The following is a 20,799-nucleotide window of genomic DNA, read 5'->3' as shown; positions in this document are numbered from 1 at the left end:
TAGCTGCTCTTCCACAGGGCCCAAATCCAACCAGGTCTTTGTCTTAAAAAAAAAAAAAATTAAAAGAACCTTCCACCCCACTCTCCCTGCCACACACTCTCACCTCCCCTGGGCTCATGCTGGGAGAATGGGATTCGTTAATTTCCCCACACATGGCTTCGCTCAGCTACCTTACAAATCGCTGCACTTGAGGAAGCTGTGATCTTTCCTGGGGCCAAAAGAGGGTTAACCCCCTCCTCTCCGCCCTGTCCATACAGCCCAACAGATTCCTTAAATAGTAGGTCTGTCCACACACACAAGCAGCTGCTGTAGATACCATGTGAGCACAAGAACCAAATTCCATTTTCACCCTCTCCATTCTCTCACTTCTCTGCCTCTCAGCTACACAGTTACTTTTGTACAGGCCAGTGGGTCAGGAGGCTTCAACATTTACTATATATATATATATATATATATATATATATATATATAAAATAATCAAATTATACATGTAAAATGATGGGGCCTAAATTAGCTGTTACCACTCAAGAGGAGGCATTGTGGATAGTTCTCTGAAATCAACTGCTCAGTGTGTAGCTGCAATCAAAAAAGCAAACAGAATGTTGGGAATCATTAAGAAAGGGATAGATAAGACAGAAAATATCATATTGCTTCTATATAAATCCATGGTATGCCCACATCCAGAATACTGCATGCAGATGTGGTTGCCCCATCTCAAAAAAGATCAGTTGGACTTGGAAAAGGTTCAGAAAAGGGCAACCAAAACGATGAGGGGTATGGAACGGCTTCCGTATGAGGAGAGATTAAGAAGACTGGGACTTTTCGTCTTGGAAAAGAGACGGCTAAGGGGGGAATGTGATAGAGGTCTATAAAATCATGACTGGTGTGGAGAAAGTGTTATTTATTCCTCCTCAAAAACACAAGGACAGGGGGCCACGAAATGAAATTAATAGGCAGCAGGTTTAAAACAAACAAAAGGAAGTATTTTTTCACACAACACACAGTCAACCTGTGGAACTCATTGCCAGAGGATGTTGCGACGGCCAAGCCCATAACAGTTAAAAAAAAGAACTAGATAAGTTCATGAAGGCTATCAATCGCTATTAGCCAGGATGGGCAGGGATGGTGTCCCTGGCCTCTGTTTGCCAGAAGCTGGGAATGGACTACAGGGGATGGATCACTTGATGATTCCCTGTTCTGTTCATTCCCTCTGGGGCACCTGACATTGACCGCTGTCAGAAGACAACATACTGAGCTAGATGGACCTTTGGTCTGATCCAGTATGGCCGCTCTTATGTCTGAAAAGCACTGGTGAGTGCTCTATAACTGCTAAGTACCAGGAGTTACAGGCATCAGTGATGCTAAAGGGGAGTGGGTAGGCGACAGAAGCAACAACAGGAAAGTACAGGGCAGGAGGCAGCGCTGGGGATGACCCTACTCCAGGTACCCAACATCCTTGGATCCTGGACGATGCGGGCATTCAGCATGAAGAGCACGCTCACAGTTGCATCTTCTCTCAATTCCTCTGCAGTTCTGCTCCATGCACTAGTCATCACCTCTGAAGAGATTCCTGATTTATGTCCTCCATGCAGCCTGGCTCTTTAGCTCACCTCTGTTGGTGGGGAGAGGGTTACCTTTCCGCTACGTGTTACTCCCTACTTGCTACACTGCTGATTTGTCCCCAGTGCCGCTCCCACGCAGACTCCTCTGTAGCCAGAGTATGGCTAGATCACAAAGCCTTCATGAGGGTGACACTGGGTGACCAATTCTCCCCTTACCCTAGAAGAGGGGCTGGCTCGGCTGAAGTAGCAGCACATTGCACTTCATGCCACACTGGTCTCTTAGGCCGAGCTGTTATCGCCACAATATTGACAGGCCAGAGTGCGAGAGGGAAGGATCCTGGGACTCCTGCATGGGAGACATACCAACAAGCTGCCAGGACGGCGCACGTACTCCCAAGTCCTATCATGCACAGACTCCCCGTTGGCCAACCTACTGCCCAGTAGCATGGGAGTGTGAGAAGGATGCCCCCACCTCTCGCTTTACCAATCAGGATGCAAAACTCAAGTGGGAATTTATTTTTCTTAAGTGTCTAAGAATCCATCAGCCTCCATAAGCACCTCTCTCCATGAGACCATATAAACACATTACATACAAATACACTGGTGCATTTACAAATTGACCAGGTGCTAGTAGCGGGCCACTAAGCGGTCAGAGGAGTTCGTTCACATTTGACAATGCCGGGGATTTCTCACTGCTGTGCAGAGACCCCAGCGCTGGAATCCCAGCCTACGCAGGGGTCTGAACAGAATGGGAGCTTGGATGGACATCCCCTTAGGAGAAAGGGAGACTTCCGGTTGCACACAGGTCAGCCCCGTAGTTCAGTTAAGGTCTGCAGGAGAGCAGCCCAGTGGTCAATGCTCCTTGTTACCCACCCTTGAGACCCTGATACCAAGAGCAGCCTTGGAGCTGCCTGCAGTCACAGGAGGATGAAGGTGGTGGGAGAGAGTCAGCGAGCAGTGCAGCGGGAGTGCCTCCTAGCTTCTGCAGCAGCACGCTGCAAGCTAGGAAGTAGCAAGATTTCAGAACCAGCCTGCTAAAGACAAACATACCCAGAGGGAGATGCTGGGAAAGAGAGTGAGCGAGTGTGCGTGTAAACAGACACCAGAGGCCTTCTGGGGCTCACCCAGATTCCTTGAGGACCTGCCTCAATGGAGGAACAGGCCTCCTAAGCATGCCCACCACGAGGGGTTAGTAGGGAAGAGCGTGCACCCCAGTGTTCAGATGTCTAGGCAGGCTTGATCCGCAGTTGCTTGGCTTCTACGTCACAGCTCCACAGGAACAGAAGACAGAGCAACACCCGCCCCTCGCTGCCCTCCTTCTTCCATGGAAGAGCCAGAAATCCCATCAACCTCATCGAAGCAGGCGAGACTGGGAAATCCAAACCAGCGTCGAGGGGGCAGTGGGATGAAGGGGACCCTTTGTGGAGAGTACGTACTGCTCCCCCGCTCACGGCAGGGAAGCCTCAGCAGCTTTAAATCCTTCACGTCTCCAAGAGGCTCCCGCAGCCTCGGGGCGCTCAGCGCACAGAGAGGGTTTTCGAGCGGTGTTTCTTCACCCCCAGCGCTGGCAGGAAGCTCCTCCTGGGGTGGGAGCCTTGTTTCTCCAGTGAAGCCTCCAGACTGCAAAGGAAGAGCAGGGGGGTGGAAAACATCAGGCTGGGGACACCATACGCCAGTGCCGGGGCACGTGCTCCCCTGTCAAATCCCACATCAGCCAGCAAATTACACCCACGGCCCTGTGGATCCCAGCCATCCATTGCCACCCAATCACAAGCAGGAAAAGGCACGGGGCAGGGAGAAACAGCTATCCCCTTCCTTTCTCCCTCAGCCCCCCATTGCAGAGAGACAGCTGCATTGCCCTTCCCTGGGCAGATGGTTTGGGAGGCACTTCACCACTCGGGGGCAGTGATTTCACTTCCTTTTCCCCCTTGACTTGGATCACACCCAGTTACCCCAGACCACGAACGCCCCATGCATTGCTCCTTCTGCCAGGCTGCTGCTCCTGGGGTCCCAGCTGCTGGCAACTGCTCAGTACAGGGTTTCATCCTTCAGCAGCTGGAGGGAGAGGCAGCATATACAGGCCTCTCAGGAGGGGGCGCTCCTGGGGGGAAAGGCACATGGGGGCCTCCCATCCCTAGGTCCGGGGCTGGTGGTGCCCAAGCAGGGGATCTCCCACCTGCTGATGGCTTGGTGGCCTGGGTGAAACACGTTCTAGGGGCCACCGCGCACAAGAAGGATGTTGGTAAATTGGAGAGGGTACGGGGAAGAGCCGAGAACAACTAAAAGGATGAGAAAGCCTGCCTTCTAGCCTCAGACTCAGGGAGCGCCATGTATTTCGCTTAGAGAGCCACGTGACGGGGTGACGTGATCACAGTCTAAGTACCAACGTGGGGAACAAATATTTAATACTGGGCTCTTGACATCCAGCAAAGGAAGTTGGAACTAGACAAATTCCGACCAAAAAATCAGGTGTACGTTTTTAACCTTGCGGGTAATTAACCATTGGAACAACTAACCAAGGGCCGTGGTGGATTCTCCAGCACTGACACTTTTCCAATCAAGATTGGATGTTTTTTAAAGCGATTTTCTCTAGGGATTATTCTGGGGACCTTCTCTGGTCTGAGCTAGGCCGGCGGTCAGACTGGTATCAGAATGGTCCCTTCTGGCCTTAGAATCTGTGCATCACAGACAGGACAACCTGGGACCCTTGTTGTCATCCTCAGCAGAGAGGCCAAGGGTCAAGTGGTCCACGGAGACTGACCCCCCGCTCTTGGGCTCCCTCCAGGATGGCTGGGCGGCACCAGGGGGAGCCTGCCCAGGCTGTACCCATGCTGGGGTGAAGGTCTGCAGGGCTTTTCCAGCAGTCTGTTCACAAGGAGCCGCCTTCTCTTCCCCACTCAGTCTCTAGGCTGGGCCAGCCTTACCGACAGCGTCTGCTATCGACGGCAGACTCCCTGAACGGGGAGGGCTCGCTGGCCCGGATGGATTTCCTGGTGATCCTGTTGATCAGCACTTTGACTTTCCCCCAGTGCGAGCGCTCGTTCTGAGAGGGAGAGAGATGGCAGCGGTGAAGGAAGGCAGGAGCGAGGGCCGCGGCTTCTCCTGCCACGTAGGGGCGAACCAGAGCCCTGGCACCCCAACACCCAGCCCCCGTTCTCAGGGATAACTCTCCCTCGGGAGACATGGACAGGGTAGAAAGAAGGGCTTTCCCTCTGGCAGGAGCAAAGGAACCCCAAACTCCTCCCCAGAGTAGAGCAGTGGGGATGGCGAACCAAGTGTCTCAGCTGCTGGCTGTCAGGAAGCACTTCCAAAAAGCCACTTCCCCTGCAGCTGCTGGAAGCGGGGGTGGGGGTGTCTAAGGCTGGGCGGGCACTGCACAGTGCTACTCTCGCCTGGGGAACAGCTTAGCAGGTGGCACCGGGAGAGACAGAACATAAGAACGGCCACGCTGGGTCAGACCAAAGGTCCATCTAGCCCAGTGTCCTGTCTTCTGACAGCAGCCAGTGCCAGGTGCCCCAGAGGGATCGAACAGAACACCTGATCAACAAGCGATCCATCCCGTCGCCCGTTCCCAGCCTCTGGCAAACAGAGTTAGACACACTGGGTAAGTGCTGGCCCAGCACAGGCAAAGAAGGGCACCAGAACTAGATGCACGTACAGGGGCTTCTCAGCATCAGGATGCTTCACATGGAATTCATAGGGGATCCTTCTTTTCTCCCTCCTCAACCCCCGGTCCCTGCTCTACAGGGCATTAAACCTACCCTGGCTCTCATGTTTGGCGGTAGGGTATGGGCTCCCCAGTCCGGCTGATCCAGCAGGGTGGGTGAACTGACGCAGTGCATTGCCGTCTTCCTGGAGCAAACCGGCTCGTTCTCTGCACAGAAGAGACAGCATCGGCACCCATTATCCGCTGAGTTAAAGCGACCAGCCCAGATGCGGCCCCACGAAGAGAACCCAGGTCATCTAGCACCAGGGCCAGTCCTGGGGTCAGTACTCCCTGCTTGAATGGTCTCAGAGTTGCACACCCACCCGGGAAAAGCCTCAGTCATCATTCCTCAAGGTTAATTTCAGAGCCCAGGCCTTTTTAATGCCAGAGACCCTGTGCTTGGCATTTGCCTGGGAGGACGGGAGACAGACTGACTTCCTGGTCTGGAATCTCGCTCTCCCTAGGCTAGCGGGGGCACACACCCAGCCCCAAAGGGGCACGGGGCATTGCTCTACAGGGACAAAACTGGCTAGTGGGGAATCCGAGGGAGCTCCTGCCAGATCGGAAAGCGTGGGGGCATGTTCACGGGAGGGTGGAGAAATTCTTAGCAGCAGCCCTGTCCCCTTCCCTAAGGAATAAGCCACTCCAGCGAGGACATTCGATTTGCACAGCATGGGTCTCGTCAATTTTGGGGGTGCAGGGAGAGGCAGGGTTCTTTCCCCCCCCCCACTCTGGCACAAGTCAGGAGCTCCTAGCCGCCAGGACGCGCAGGAGAAGGGATTGGGCCTTGAGGCTGCTACTCAAGCCAGGCTCACTCACCTGAGCTCCTGGTCAGGTCCTGGAGCACCCCGGTATCTGAGACCGAACGCGCCCTGAAGTGGTGGGGCCTCCAAGAGTCCAGAGGCAAATCCTCCTCCTGCATTTCCACCTCCGCCCTGCTCTCAGGTGCCGGGTCCGGCTTGGACGGTCCCCGCTCTTCTGGGGCTCTGCATGGCCTCTCCTCAGAGGGCATCGCCTGCCAAGGAGAGAGGATGCTTGGAGTGAAACAAGCAGCTGTGGGGACTGGGGTGGGGAGACCCCTAATCATTCCCACCCTCATGGCGAAAGGAATCCCAGAGCCCAGGGAAGACCCACCTTCCCCTTCCACCTCCCCCCAGCTCCTCAAGAGTATCTAAGGAAGCCCCACCATGGCTGGAGATCTAAGAGGATAGAGGACCCTCACACACACCCCACCTTCCTCTAAGGGGATCACACAACCGCAAGGTGTATCCCCCAGAAAAGGGCGCTGCATAACTGGACAAGCAGCTGCATCCTCCCTTCCTTCTTCCTTAAGGAATGGAAAGACCTAGCCACTGCACTCCCACCCTGGTTCCTAGCCACACTCATCCTCCTGTGCCCCCCGCACAGCCAGCCTTACATTCTCAGCCTGCTGGCCCCACAGCCGGCTCTCCATCGCCTTCTGCTGCTGCTGGAGCTGCAAGTTGGCCTGCTGCAGTTGGGCAATCCTCTCCAGCATCAAGCAGACGTGCTCCAGGTAGCGCAGGCCCTGGCCCGGCAGGGTTAAAGAGGGGTCTCTCCGCACCTGGGGGATCACACAGCACAGAGCATCAGGCACAGACACAGGGCATGACCTGCAGCTCTCAGTTGCTCCAGCCACGGCAGCACTTGTTGCTCCTCCCAAGTTTGTCAACGTCTTGCAAGGGGCCAAGGGGTCCAAAAAGAAACGCAGTAACCTGGGGAGAGGTCCACGGCAGGGCTATTCACTACAGGGGGACCCATCCCAGGGGGAGCTCACTGGAAACACACAGCTGGGGACGATCTCCATGGTGTGGCCCGGACGGGACAGATCAGATCCCTCCCAACAGGGGCTGTGTTCAGACTGCAATACCCCCCTGCATCAGTTCCTGGCTCCCAGATCCCACACTGGCCTCCCCGGGAACGGCGCTAATGCAAATTGCTTATGCAGCCGCCTCCAGCTTCTCCCACCCTATTAGCGTCAAGGTCTGTGCTGTGAACACGCCACGCCACACCCTTGAGGGGTGGGCCAAGGCAGAGTGAAGCTCCTAGCTGGAGATCTGGATTTGCAGGAGTCCTGGTGGTTTGGGGGGAGGGGGACCAGATTTCCTCCTCCCTCACATCCAGCCCCTGTAGCCCCCCGACTGCTGGCACTTCCCCCGCCCCACATGCTCTGGAGAGGTAGCTAGAGAGATAGCAGCAGCTTAAGGGGTTTAAACCAGATTATGAAACTAGGGCATCTCCAATTATGCCTGATGCAGGCTGGCTCCATCCCGCTGCTCACACAGGCAGAGTGGGTTGTTTGTTGGGGTTTTTTTTGTTTTGTTTTTGTGGGCTGGGGGGGGGGGCAGAAATCGGATCTATGCCAGGGACAATCCAAGAGGAGGGGGGGTTCAGGGCTTATTCAGTTCTAAGAGCAAGCAAGGTGCCAAAGCTGCAGCGGCTGGACTCTGCCGGCTCCATCGCTCCGGGACCTACAGGGACACCCAAGCCCTACACCTCCTCCCCCTTCCCAGCAGGGAGGCACGGAGCAGTGGACAGACGCACTGCACCGGGGAAGGACAGAGCCATGGACGGACACATCGCAGCAGAGGACAGGTTGCGTTCAGAGGGTGGTTAAACACATCACTGTGTAATTGGGGTTGGGGCCGAATGAAGGTTACATTCCCTCAGGTCACTGCCCCCCTTTGCTGGCTCGGGAGGTTGTGTACTTCCCTCACAGCAGTGCCCTGCCTGCTGCCACGCCAGCTGGGAGTACAAGCCCCCTGTTATGCCGATGGGAAGCAGCAGCCCTTTTCCCACCCAACAGCTCTTCTCAGCCAGGCAATCCCATCTCGGGTCACTGTGTCCAGCGTCTCTCTGTCCGCATGGCACCTGTACCCTGCCATTGGCCTCTGGCCCTTGGACCAACCCCTGGAACCGAGCCCGCGGCCCTGAGCTCCGGGGTCTCCAGGTGACAGGCCAGAGCTCCGGCCAGTGACCGGCCCAGACGACCCCCACAGATCCTATGCTTCGAGTCCAAAGGGTTGCGGGGAGCCAAAGGGCCTCTCCGTATCTACCCAGTCTCCTTGTGTCCCAACCCCCATGCCGGACGCCCAGCCCCTGGAAGGCAACCACTGGTCCCAGACACTGGATAGTCTCAGCTGCCCGAAGTTGGGGGTCTCAGGCTGGGCAGGCATTGAATGGCGCCACTCCTGCCTGGGGAACTGCTTAGCAGGGGGCCGGAGAGCTGCCCCACAGAGCGAAGGGGAGACGAGATCGGAGGAGTTCCTGCAGGAGCACTGCTCTGTCTGGCAATGCCGGATCTCGTCCGCTCGGCCTAGTGGTCTCCCGGCCCCTCGAAGCCCAGGGGTGGGTGGGTGTCATTGAGTGGCAGCTCTACACGGCTAAGGCTCCTGGCTCAGGAGAGGAAGGCCCTCAGCCACAGCATTCCTGCTCCTCTCCAGCTGCCATGGGCTGCCTGCCAAGCCGCTCTTCACATCACAACGCCCTACCTTGCCTACTCACGGCAGAGGGAACTCCTTTCTGTGCACCCACAGAAATATTTTCTTCCCGTCCTCTCCCAAGCTCTTTGCTGACGGGTGATTCACTCTCCCCCACCACCTAGGGGACAGAGCCGGGGACTGGGAGTCGGGAGTCCCAAGTTCTATTCCTCTTCTACAGACCCTTGGGCATGTTGCTTTGGCTCTCTGGGCCTCAGTTTCCTCATCCGTAGTAGAGTTACGGGTTATCAATAGCTATAAAGAGCTTCAGGCCAAGCATCAAAACTTCCTCTCCAGTGCTGCCGCAAGCTCCCGGCCCCACCGCCACCGCCACCCCCACCTAGCCTGTAGGAGCTGCCCCTCACCCTGGCAGTCAGTGCAGGGGATGACCCCAACATGCCACTGTCTATTAGCACATGCCGGGCGAGGGACTACAGCATCCCCAGAGGGCTCTGTCCAGTGGGTAGGCCCCACAGACAACCTGGGACCTCTAAGGGCAAGGGAGGATCCGACCCACCTGGAGGGAGTGAGAGGAGATGTGACCAGCCAGCCTCGCCCCACACCGCCACTAACCCAGCAGAGCCAGGCACAGATGTAAGGCCTAAGAGCTCTATCCCCCAGCTCACTAGCAATAGCCCTAATGAGCCATTGCAAGCATGCACCAAGCAAGCCACGCTGCACGGACCAGCACATGGCATCGGAATGAGTGCTCTGCAGAGGGCGTTGATTTTTTGTGGGATGGGAGAGGGGGCCGCAGGGAACACAACGGATGGGGAGACGGACCACAAAATTCCAAACCAACAAGTCAAAATGATTCAACTGAAAATTGTTTGCTGTAGCCGCGTTGGTCCCAGGACAGGGGAGACACCAGCAGACAAGGTGGGGGAGGTAATATTTTTTATTGGACCAATTTCCGTTGGGGCAAGAGAGGAGCTTTCAAGCTTGAAGACGAGCTCTACGGAGGTCAGAACTTGTCTCTCACACGAACAGAAGTTGGCCCAATAAAAGACGTTAACTCCCCCTCCTTGTCTCTTGATTCAAACCGACTTTTTTTCCCCTGAAATTTCCTTCCATTTAGTTTCAAAAATAAAAAACCTTGACATCAAAACCAAACCTCCCTTTGACCCAAAACTACTTTTTTTCCAGCTCTTTGAACTGCCAGCAAACTGGAAAGTCAGTTATTGGCCCAGTTCTACTTACAACCAGCCCAGCTTCTGCCCACGCCACTCGGAGCATCCCAGCTTAGTCATCACGGGAGCTGTGACGACACCACAATCTAATCAGAGGCACTTACAAGTGCTTGTGTCGTGGGATGGAAATGTGGAGCGTTTCCCTATCTGAAACCGTCCCGCCCTGCCTGCGGCAAGATGGGCTAGGGATGGGGGGGAGGGGTGATGGCCACCCCAGTGCAGGGGAGAGAGCACGCGGGCTTCCTCGCAGCAGTGCCTGCGCCCAGACCACATCGCTCAGGGAGCTGGGCTTCAGCTGCTGCTACCTTTACACTATGGCATCGGCATGAGGATGCTGCTCCATGCTGAACCACGACGTCTCTTAACCCATCGGCCCCAAAGAGGAGGCCACACCTGCTGGAAGTCAGTCCAGTTACAACAGATCTTGGGAAGGAGCGGGAAAGTTGTCCCTCTTCTCCACCCTGGCCAGCCCCTGTTGAACCACAAGGAAGCCCATTCCTGGCACTCACCTCCACCTCCTCCCCACAGGACTCGGTGCTCTGTTCCTCTAGGCTCCGGTGGCCGGAGACGGCTTGGCTGTGCCCCTCTGCAGCCCCACCTTGACCGCTCAGCCCCTGCGAGCCGTAAGAAGCCAACAGCTCCAGGTCCACCAGGTTCAGGCTCTTCCGGCCGAGCGGCTTGGGAGAGCGGCTGGGCGCACGGAGCTTCCCGGAGCGCTGCATCACCTGGGCCAGCTTCTTGCTGACCGACAGGTTTCGGAGGCAGGCCCGCTCCCGGAGAGGCTCCGGCTCCTCTGCTTCGGGGCAGCCCTCCTCTGGGTCGCTGGCAGCAGAGTCTGCGGTGGAGGGCTGGAAGCCATCAAGACAGTCCAGGGAGAAGCTGCTCTCCGAGCCCAGCGGGGTGGAGGGCGAGTTCTCATTGCCGGCCATCTCCACCCCAGAGTCCTCCGACTCCGACTTGAGGAGCCACCCGCTCTTTGGGAAGAGGCCCAGCTGGTGGGGGAGGCCAGGCTCCGTTGGTGACCCGGCCTGGTCCCATAAGCCCAGCTCGCCGCTCATTCTGCTGCCCCGCTGTGGCTCGGGAGCGGGAGCCGTGCTCTCTCCAGAGGCTTCCTGCAGCTTGCGGTAGATGCTGGCCGAGGTTAGCACCACGCAGCTCTCCCAGGGCTTCCGTGCGCCATCTGCGAGGCAAGAGAGATGCATTGTCAGAGAGGCTGTCTCTCTCCCTCCTCCAGAGCGCCGCAGCCCTGTCTTCTCCTTACCTGTGGCTATTGGAATATGGTACCTGCCCAGCCGGCAAGCCCTCCCCGACTCCAGCCTTCTTCCCTGCCCCATGCCTATCCCTTATTGCTCCATGTGCATACCAAGGAGAACCACCCAGCTCCTGCTGATTCAGGCGGGCGGGGCATTTCAGGGAGAAACGCCGCAGAGAGCATGAGGGGGAGGGGGCGGGAGAGTTCACCATGGAAGTTTGTGCAAAGGGTAAAGACAAGCACGTGCATCTGTGTAGTCCTTGGGACATCAGGGGCCAGCCACTGCAGTCCTCCTCCCCTCCCCTCCTTTTACGAGGTATGTGTCAATCTAGCGCTCATTGAAAGCATCTTTCTATCCAGAACCAGTCGGTCAGCCATGTGCAAGCCTCCCCCACTCCACGCTGCGAATCCTGACCCACAGCTTTGCCAGCACCTCAGTCCTGGCCCATGGGCTCCCCAGCTATTCCAGCCCGGTGCGCTCCCACAACTCTGCAGACAGACTCCAGCTCTGCCCTGCTCTTCCCACCTGGCTTTACTGAGACACCTCATCTTCCAGCTCTGCTGATGCACCCGATACCCCCCCACTGTTAGTGCGTTTCTGGGCCTCCCGCACAGCTCTGCCAATGCACTTGCATGCAGCACCCCCTGCTCTTCCAGTCCCAGCCCTCTCCTGAATAATTTTGGACTGCTGGATATAGAGAAACATTCCACCGTGAAGACACAAGGCTCCCGCTCCTCCATCCCCCACCTATCCCACGGGTTTCCAGCCTCCCAGGGAAACCCAGGTGTAGGGACTAAATGCGCCACTCAGCCAAGCTGCCCTGCGCCATGCTCCTTTCCCCTGGCCCGGGAGCTCACCTCCTCCAAGCTAGAGCACAGCCCTCCATGAAGCCCTGGGAGGCGTGTGCATTAGGGGTAGAAGACACAGTAACTGTCTACAGATACCTGGGGGAGGTAACCTAGAGGCACAAGCGTTATCAGGAAACACAGGACTCTCTCCAAGAGGGATGGGAGCTGCTGGTGTCTGGGACATTTGTGACTGGAGTGGACAGCAGGGAAAGATCCTGCCCTGCCCCTGGCCGCAGAACACAGAGGTCTGATCTAGATTCTGCAAGGGCAGCTCAGAGAGGGTCACTCACCATCTCCCTACACGGTGACCCCAGCCCTCCCCTGGCGCTGGGTTAGGAATTGGGATCCTTTGACCTCAAGTTCTTACACCCCACGGGGGGCGGGGGGGGAGGTGGTGTGGATTCATTCTGCATTTCGCAGCCCATTGCCAAGCCTGCATCTGACAGCCCAGCGCATCCCAAGTCTCCCTGGATACATCCCCTGGGGCCCGACCCAGATCCCAGGTCCTTTGTGAAACGCATTGCTGAGGTGCTTTGTAAACAGCTCCCTCCTGGCGCCAGGCCCAAACCGCATTCCTCGGCACTGAGCGAGCCAGGGCTCCGCTGAAACCGCCACTCTCACCACGTCACTCCATGAGCGGGTCAAGTGTGTCCCGGCCCGGGCAAGGGAGCTGGCACAAGGGCTGTGAGCAGGTAGTGCTTTCATTGGGGCACCAGAGCCCTGCTGCATGGAGGGATAACTTCCCAGCTCCACGCAGGTCTCCCTGCCCCACTCCTCACGCTGTCGGCAGGCACCCGGATTTAAGAGCCCCGTTTCTATATTTCCCTCACCACTAGCACACACACATCATCCTCCCCACCGCTATTAGGGATACCGACTAGGGACAACATACCCCAGCCTGATCAGGGAAGCCAGAGGGAACAGACCTGCCAGCAACACGGAGCCCAGCACCATCCTGTGGAGGCCAGGAGGAAAGAACATAAGAACGGCCGTACGGGGTCAGACCAAAGGTCCATCAAGCCCAGTATCCCGTCCTCTGACGGAGGCCAATGGCAGGTGCCCCAAAGGGAATGAACAGACAGGTTATCATCAAGTGATCCATGCCCTGTCATCTAATCCCAGCTTCTGGCAAACAGACGCTAGGGACGTCATTCCCACCCATCCTGGCTAATAGAGTCATGGAGGATCGCTCCATCAATGGCTATGTAGCTCCCTTTTGAACCCCGTTATAGTCTTGGCCTTCACAACACCCTCTGCAAGAAGTTCCAGAGGTTGACAGTGCGCTGCGTGAAAAAATACTTTCTTGTGTTTGTTTTAAACCTGCTACCTATTAATTTCATTAGGAGAAGGAGTAAATAACACTTCCTTATTTACTTTCTCTATACCCCTCATGATTTTATAGACCTCGATCATATCCCCCCTTAGTCACCTCTTTTGCAAGCTGAAAACTCCCAGTCTTATTAACCTCTCCTCACACGGAAGCCGTTACATCCCCTAATCATTTTGGTTGCCCTTTTCTGAACCTTTTCCAATTCCAATAGATCTTTTTTGAGATGGGACGACCACATCTGCACACAGTATTCAAGGTGTGGGCGTACCATGGATTTACATAGAAGCAATACAATACTTTCTGTCTTAGCACGATTCACAGCAGCGTTAACGGGTTCCACAAGGAGGCAAATCCCGTCATCCCTTGCCTGTGAGGGTACGTCAGCCCAATGCAGGGCTCTCAGGAAGGGAGAGATGCCCTCCCATAAGACCAACCCTGCCAGCCACTAAGGTCCCCGAATCTGGGCTCTGACTCATTCTCTTTCCAGCAGGGATGGAAAAGGGCCTTCCGTTGGCTGATACAGCCCATGCCCCACACTGGGTTCAGCACAGCGCCATGCCCGACCCATACCATGGCACGCGCTCGACTGCAGCCAGCTCCTCTGATGAGTGCCTGACCCAGTCTCCAGTCACTGCCCAGAGAATACAAGTCACCCACTCTCTGCTGGGAAACAAGATGTTTCCCACGCAGTTTACAGCCACAGGGCCAGGTCTCTGCTAGGGGAGACTACGGCTTGGGATGGGCCTCTCTGCCACCATCACGTGCACCTTCAGAGCAGGCAATATTACCCTTCCCTGATCCCCAGACACTGGGCCTGCCCCAGAGCCCCCCCAGCAGAGAATGTTTCTAGAAACCAGTACCATCCCTCCCCACCTCTCTGGCATCCTGGGAACATTGGAGGCCAAAGACAGCTTACACTTACTTATCTATGCAGCTGGGCTGGGCTCAGTTCCCCTGATCTATGGATGCTGCATAGCCTGGGGAGGGCCCAGCAGTGAGATAGCTGGGTCAACTGCTTATCTATGTGAGACACAGGCAGGAATGCATCTGCCATCACCTTGCAATACCGGACATAATTGCATCCAGTGTAACCAGCAAGACTCACTCGGAGATTGCAGTCCCACATCTCCTCCCGTCACAGGTGCCCAAAACCCCCAGTGTGAAAGAGTCAGGAAGTAGGGGGAGGGGCCCAGAAAGCAGATCCTCCAAGACAAGACAAACAAGCTTTCATTCCCATGCTGCCAGACAGGTGGATCTAGGCTTTGAGTCACAAGCGCTAGCAGTTGCACATGCCCCCAGGTGCCACATGGGAGGAAGCCCTCCAGATGGACTATGATCTAGCTATCCGTTAAGAAGCCTTTCCACCGGCTGACCCCAGCCATGGGCCAATATGGTGGTTTAGGGGTCAAAAGTGGCTTTGGTGCAACCAACCAGCCACATGGATTTCAGATTTAAAAGTTTTATTAAAGCCAACGTTAAAAAATGACACAGTACACAGGTTAAGTAAAGAGTGTCTGTATATCTGGGTGTAGTGCTTAGATACACAAATACAAAGTTTGTTTTTAAAGTCATAAGAAACATACAGTGCATAATCAGCAATGACCCAAATATAGGTGAATAAATTTAAGAATACAGTTTAGATATTAGCAGCCAAGCATTCGGGTACATCACTCATGAAAAGTAACACAGAGAGTTGGTTGTGGAAAACAAATATAGCAACTAGTGAAGATTGTCCCTCAGCCATTGAGAATGTAGGGTAAGTTGTCCATTTAGAAAATACAATCCACGAGGAAAGTGTTTCAGTTACTTTCCCGACCGCACTTCTACTAGGACACTAGTTTATTTCACACACCTCTCCTTAATCACACACAACGGCCAGAGTTGTTTTAACAAGCAAAGCTCCCCCAATTCCCTTATTTCAGCTCCTTCCTTAAGCAAACGATTACTCTTACGATTCCTATGAACTAAGAACAAATTTTAAATCGGGACCGAGGAATTGGAAAGACAACCAGACAGACATTAACATTTCAGACTTGAGCATGTACAAAGCTAGATCAACAGTTAGGACCCTGAGTAAGTGACTGGATCTTCCAGAACTGGAAAGCGCCCTGCTTCCACTGCAGGTGCTCAGAACGTCTGAAAAATGGGCTAGATGACTCAGGGTTCATCTATACATGAAAGCTAAACTGAGCGAAGGTAGGGTATGACTTTAAATCTGATTAACTATTTTGGATTAGCTTCATGTATGGACAGATTTATGCCAAATTAGCTTAATTCCGGATATATTGGAAGTGGACAACACCCCATGTAGACAAGCCCTAAACATTGATTTAGATACCTAGCTTTATTGACACCTAAGTCTGAAATGTAGGAGCTGGCTGTGGTCAAGCGCATGTGATGGCATGGGTCGGGCACGGGCTGTGTCAGCCAATGGAAGGCCGTTTTCCATCCCTGCTGGAGAGAGAATGAGTCAGAGCCCAGATACGGGGACCTCAGTGGCTGGCAGGGTTGGTCTTATGTGAGGGCATCTCTCCCTTCCGGAGAGCCCTGCGTTGGGCTGATTTATCCTCACAGGCAGGGAAGATGGGATTTGTGTCTGGAGACCAAGATGTAGGGCCACGCCTGGACACACAGACTGTCCAACACAACCACATCATCTATTGTTTGCACCCCATTATATGACAGCATCTCAGCTAGTTCTTTATGTATTTAATCATACACCAACAATGCTACTACAATAGTTTGCTCTGAAGATGCATCTGGCTGCGCCAGAGCGATGTATGAAGAGTCATCAATAATTGCCTCACAAGGTGGTATGAGTCAGCTCAGCTAAGTGCATACCCATGTAAAAAAGAGATACTAGAAAGGTTAAGTAACTTGCCCAAGGTCAAGCACCAACTCATGAATTCCTGGACTCTGGCTTCATGCTCGGTCCACTAGACCGCACCACATTTGCCTCACATTCCAGGAACTATCCTGACCAAAACAGAAGTGGCACAAGATTAAGATTTCATTCATACCATACATTGCAGAGTATCAATAGCCTATTGGTTTTAAGTAAGATAAGACAGATACCTAAATAGCACATGCAACCAAAAGGCAGAAGCATGTCGGACTGGCAAGCAGATTAATGGCCAATCAGATCTGCAGATTTAACTGCTGCCTCATTCCCCATTTCCTTTAAAACAACAACTTAGCAATTAATGGCCAAAACACACCTTGCAGGGACATTTTTATACCAATTCCAGTAATTCCCAAATATTTCCATCAGCCCGCAGGGACTGTTAGCTCCACCTCCAGTTTCAAGGTGGGGTAGAATGGACACACACAAGGTAGTTTTACAGGGAAAGACCAGAGGGAACAGATTATAACGCCTCTTACCACCCTCTCTGTCTCGTGCGCACATGTATTTAATGCTCATATTTAATGTTCATGCTAGTGCAGCCCTGCCAACTTCCTTATTCCCAGGACAGGCACAGCACCAGTAACCGGTGTGTAAGCTTCCTCCCTGCCCTCTCCACATGTCCATGCTGCCAACGTACCTCAGTGCTGACCAAGAGGAACCCCCTTCCAAGGGAGTTCAGCCTGCATGGACGGCCTGCTCAGTTCTTCACCTTAGTGTGCAGCTGTGGCTGCTGGTAGCTGAACTGGGGCTTTCGGTTACTACTGATCTGAGCTGGATTTGATCCCATAAACCAGAGCTGAAAGTCTCCTTGTTCCATCACCAATCCCAAACCAGCTAGCCTCCTCCAACATGAAGCTGAGCCAGCTAGCTGTCCACGGCACACCGCCATTTTGACATAGGTGTGGCATGTACACAGCCCCTACTCACTGCTGGCTTCTCGCTGTGAATGGTTTTCAGCTCCCTCTCTCCTGCATCCTAACCCCATTCCCTGCATGGCTGTGTCTTTCCCACCCCTCTGAAGAGTCCCCTTCTCTAGTCTGGAAAAGGAAATGGGGTTCAAAATAATACAGGGGAAACAGGGCAGGGCTGAACTCAGAGCTAGCTTCAGAGTGGATATTGACTGACACCCCCACCCCCTCATGTCAAACAGCAAGTCACTGGAAGAGCCAGGAACACAACCCAGGAATCCTGGCTCCAAGACCCCTGCTGGAACCCCCACACCCAAAGCACTGAGCCCCACTGGAATTGTTCTGGGACTCAATTACAGAGCAGCACAAGTGTTATTGCTCCTCATGTCCTGATCTCCACTGGAGGGCGGCAGTCCTGGTGGGACAGACAAAGCCACAGACAGGGGCTGGTTTGAGTCTCCACTGCTCAGCCAGGTCCACACCAGCACACAGCTAAACTGGTTCAGAAAACCGGTTTCACCAGCAGGTTGGATAGTGGCTGCACTACAGACATGGCCACGTTTGACATCAGGTATCAAGAACAGCAGCCCAGTCAGTGCAAAGAGCAGGTACCCTCTCTGCTCCAGAGGTCCCCAGCTACGCTCCTTGTCTGTATGGCTGGCTGGGTCCCCAACATGTTTCTGTGTAACAGGGGGTTCTGGTATAGAAAAGGTTAAGGAGCACAGTGGAAGTATGAGAGTGCACTAGCCCAATGGAGCCACACCTGCTCTGGGCTAAACCGCTGATCGGAGCCATGGTCAGGGGTGACCCTGGAGACCTGCACCCCAGGAGGGAGGGAACCGCAGAAGGAAGCATAGTTTGCGTGCTGTAGACACATCCATCCTCCCTCCAAGGGAGCTCCTGCAGAAAGCGCTGGCACCTAGCGGCGTTCCGGAAGCCCCTTCCAGAAGGACAGGCGCCCAGGAGTCCCCTGCGCTGGGGAGGTCAGAAGTGAGGAAGGGGCAAGCCCATCCCGGTGCAAGTTAGCTTCGCCCCTTCCCTCAAAGAGCGGGAGCTGCAGTGTGGAGCATTGTGCCTTGGGGCAGTTTGTTTGCCTGGGCGGGATCGCATAGAGCCCAAATGGCAAACAAACCCAGAGCTTACTTATTAGGGAGCAGGGAGCGCCCTAGGGTGCCCCACACAGAGCAGCGAGCTCCCCAGAAATGGGACACCCCTCAAGGCACCCAGAGCAGGAACCTTCCCTAAGGCGCCCAGAAACAAGGGCCTGTCGCGGGGGGCGACTTGGGCCAAGGGAAAGTCAGGGAAACAGCCACCGCAGCAGGGCGCAGGGAGCCCCCCACCCCACGGACCCAGACCCCCAGGGCGCATTGGGCGACAAGGGGACACGGAGACCCCCTGCGAGGCGCGGGGAAGCAGAGAGCGCCCGGGGGAGAGGGGAAGGTCTGGGGGAGAACCGGGGCCAGCGGCGCGCACGGAACGGAGAGCCCCGGGGGCGCAGAACCGGCCCCAGCCCCGCAGCGCAAAGGGAGTGGAGAGCCCAGGGCGTCCCCAGCCCTTCCGCGGCTACCACCCACCGCCACCCCTCCGGGGGCTCACCTCGGCTCCAGAGCGGCTCCACGGCGAAGACCCGCCGCCTCCTCAGCATCTCCCCGCAGCTCTGAGCGGACACCGGCTCCGGCGCGTCCCCTCGCGGGGCTTGTGCGCTTGGCACCGGCCAGGCACCAACCCTGCCCCCGGGTGCGGGCTGCAGGCTCCGGGCGCTCGCTCTGCCGGATTCAGCCCGGCCCCCCTCGGTGGGCTCCTAGCCGCGGTTTGCGGGGAGGGGTCTGCCAGGGCTGGGACACTCCCAGCGGACGGCTCCCCCCGCCGTAGGGGTGGAGAGAAGGGGGTGTGAATGGGGTGGAGTGTTGATGAGCAGCAAGGGGGTTGGAAGGGGAGTGCGGAGAAAATCTCTAGCTCACGCCCTTGGAAAAGGCTCAGGAGGGAAGAGTCCTGCCCAGCCAGCCCTCGGTGTGCTGCTGCAACTGTTCTTTTGATTTGTGAACGGGGACATAAATCACTCGTCATAAAGCTGTCGAAACCTCTGGTGCCCCCTCCCCTCTCCAGGATCGGCAGAGGGAGCTAATCCCCCATGGACACGGAGAGGGGGTGGTTTGCATAAAGCCCAGCTCAGGAGTGAGGGTAGTACGGCCACCTGGGCCCAGATCCTCAAAGGTACCTAACTAACTGGTGGAGTTGCTGCCTTCCCCCAAAGCACGATGCCCAATACCTAACCTGATGGGGCAACAGTCTGATCTAAAGACCCACTCCTCCTTAGATGACCGCCCTTTGCAGACATATGACCGATTTATCAGATGGGGAAACTGAGGCACAGAGCGGGGGAAGCAACTTGCCAAAGTGTAATTCAGTGGCAGAGTTAGGGAGAGAAGAACCCAGCTCACACTAATCCCTAGTCTATGCTCCCAACAGAGGGAAGGGGCTGGAGTAATGGGGATGAGGAATGGAAAAACAAATTATTCCACCTGTAAAAGGAAGACAATCCCTTTCAGAACAGAGGGCACCTGCTATTATTGAGAGAGACAGGAAGTCAGGCCTGCCCACAGCTGCCCTCACACAAATAAATGGGGATTGGGAACCCAAATCCTCTTGATTAGATTTATCACCTTCATCCAGTACTTAAGAGGCCTAATCCTCCAGCTAAAATCAATGCATTTGTAAGGAGAAATTAACTGCATGCACACATACACAGAAAGAAAAGGAGGACTTGTGGCACCTTAGAGACTAACAAATTTATTTGAGCATAAGCTTTTGTGAGCTACAGCTCACTTCATCGGATGCATTTTCACAAAAGCTTATGCTCAAATAAATTTGTTAGTCTCTAAGGTGCCACAAGAATTCCTTTTCTTTTTGCAAATACAGACTAACACGGCTGCTACTCTGAAACATACACAGAGTAGGCCCTCCTGTGTCCTAACCAAAGGCTGGGTATTTCCTTGCAGGGCAACTACTGCTCAAGAAATATCTGCATCTCAAGACATGTGGTGACAGCCTGTTCCCCTCAACCAGCCACCTGTCTGGTCGCTTCTCACTACACAGGCTCCTGTCATTAAATGACCCACCCACACAAAATTATTGGAAGGTTTCTGTCATCCCCTGAAAAATTTGGCTCACGGAGGTTCTCAGTCTCTCTCTCTAAGAACAGGAAAAGCAGCCAGCCAGGTTCCTACTCATCCACTCCCTGGAGGGAATTAACAGTGCAGGGTATTTAACTCCGTCGTGCCAACAGCTGTGCCTGGTTAGGGAATGTGGCACTGGGGTGAAAAAGGAGACCAGCTAACGGGGGAGACCCAGCGGGGCAGAGACCCTGGGGTAATGCCCACTGCTGCAAAAAGGAACTAGTTGATACCATAAGGACAGATGAGGGTCCTAAAGACCCCCACAGTTAAAGAGAACACCCTGCCCTGCCATCATCCAGCTTCTCCCTCCTCTTGTGAAGGCTGGGCAGCTTGTCCAGTGCAAGGAGGAGGCAGTATTGCAGGGCTCTGGACAAGGAGATTCTGGACGTGACAGCAACCTGGTGCCTTGCAGCTAGGCACATAC

General features: G+C 55.0%; 1 protein-coding gene across 1 annotated transcript; it reads right to left on the bottom strand.

Annotated features, from left to right (window-relative positions):
* Window positions 1-2,049: 2,049 nt before the first annotated feature.
* Window positions 2,050-19,850, bottom strand: C26H8orf58 (chromosome 26 C8orf58 homolog). The gene is made up of 7 exons (XM_038384519.2): window positions 18,796-19,850; window positions 10,465-11,135; window positions 6,686-6,850; window positions 6,088-6,283; window positions 5,324-5,436; window positions 4,487-4,605; window positions 2,050-3,182 (listed from the first exon to the last, which is right to left on the bottom strand). Exons 1-7 carry the CDS (start codon window positions 18,842-18,844, stop codon window positions 3,080-3,082), a joined length of 1,416 nt encoding a protein of 471 aa, XP_038240447.1. The 5' UTR covers window positions 18,845-19,850; the 3' UTR covers window positions 2,050-3,079.
* Between the last annotated feature and the right edge of the window lie 949 nt (window positions 19,851-20,799).

This window comes from Dermochelys coriacea, chromosome 26 (assembly GCF_009764565.3).
Source record: "Dermochelys coriacea isolate rDerCor1 chromosome 26, rDerCor1.pri.v4, whole genome shotgun sequence".
Lineage (NCBI taxonomy): Eukaryota > Metazoa > Chordata > Testudines > Dermochelyidae > Dermochelys > Dermochelys coriacea.
The sequence above is the reverse complement of the archived record's forward strand: the minus strand, read 5'-3'. Positions and strand labels throughout refer to the sequence as shown.

Excerpts from the sequence above, each read along its gene's own strand:
- C26H8orf58 (XM_038384519.2), bottom strand. The coding sequence starts at position 18,844 with ATGCTGAGGAGGCGGCGGGTCTTCGCCGTGGAGCCGCTCTGGAGCCGA. Across the intron at positions 6,284-6,685 it reads GGGGCCAGCAGGCTGAGAAT|GCGATGCCCTCTGAGGAGAG; the intron begins GTAAGGCTGGCT and ends TCTCCTTGGCAG. Across the intron at positions 4,606-5,323 it reads CGCCAAACATGAGAGCCAGG|AACGAGCGCTCGCACTGGGG; the intron begins GTAGGTTTAATG and ends TCTCCCTCTCAG.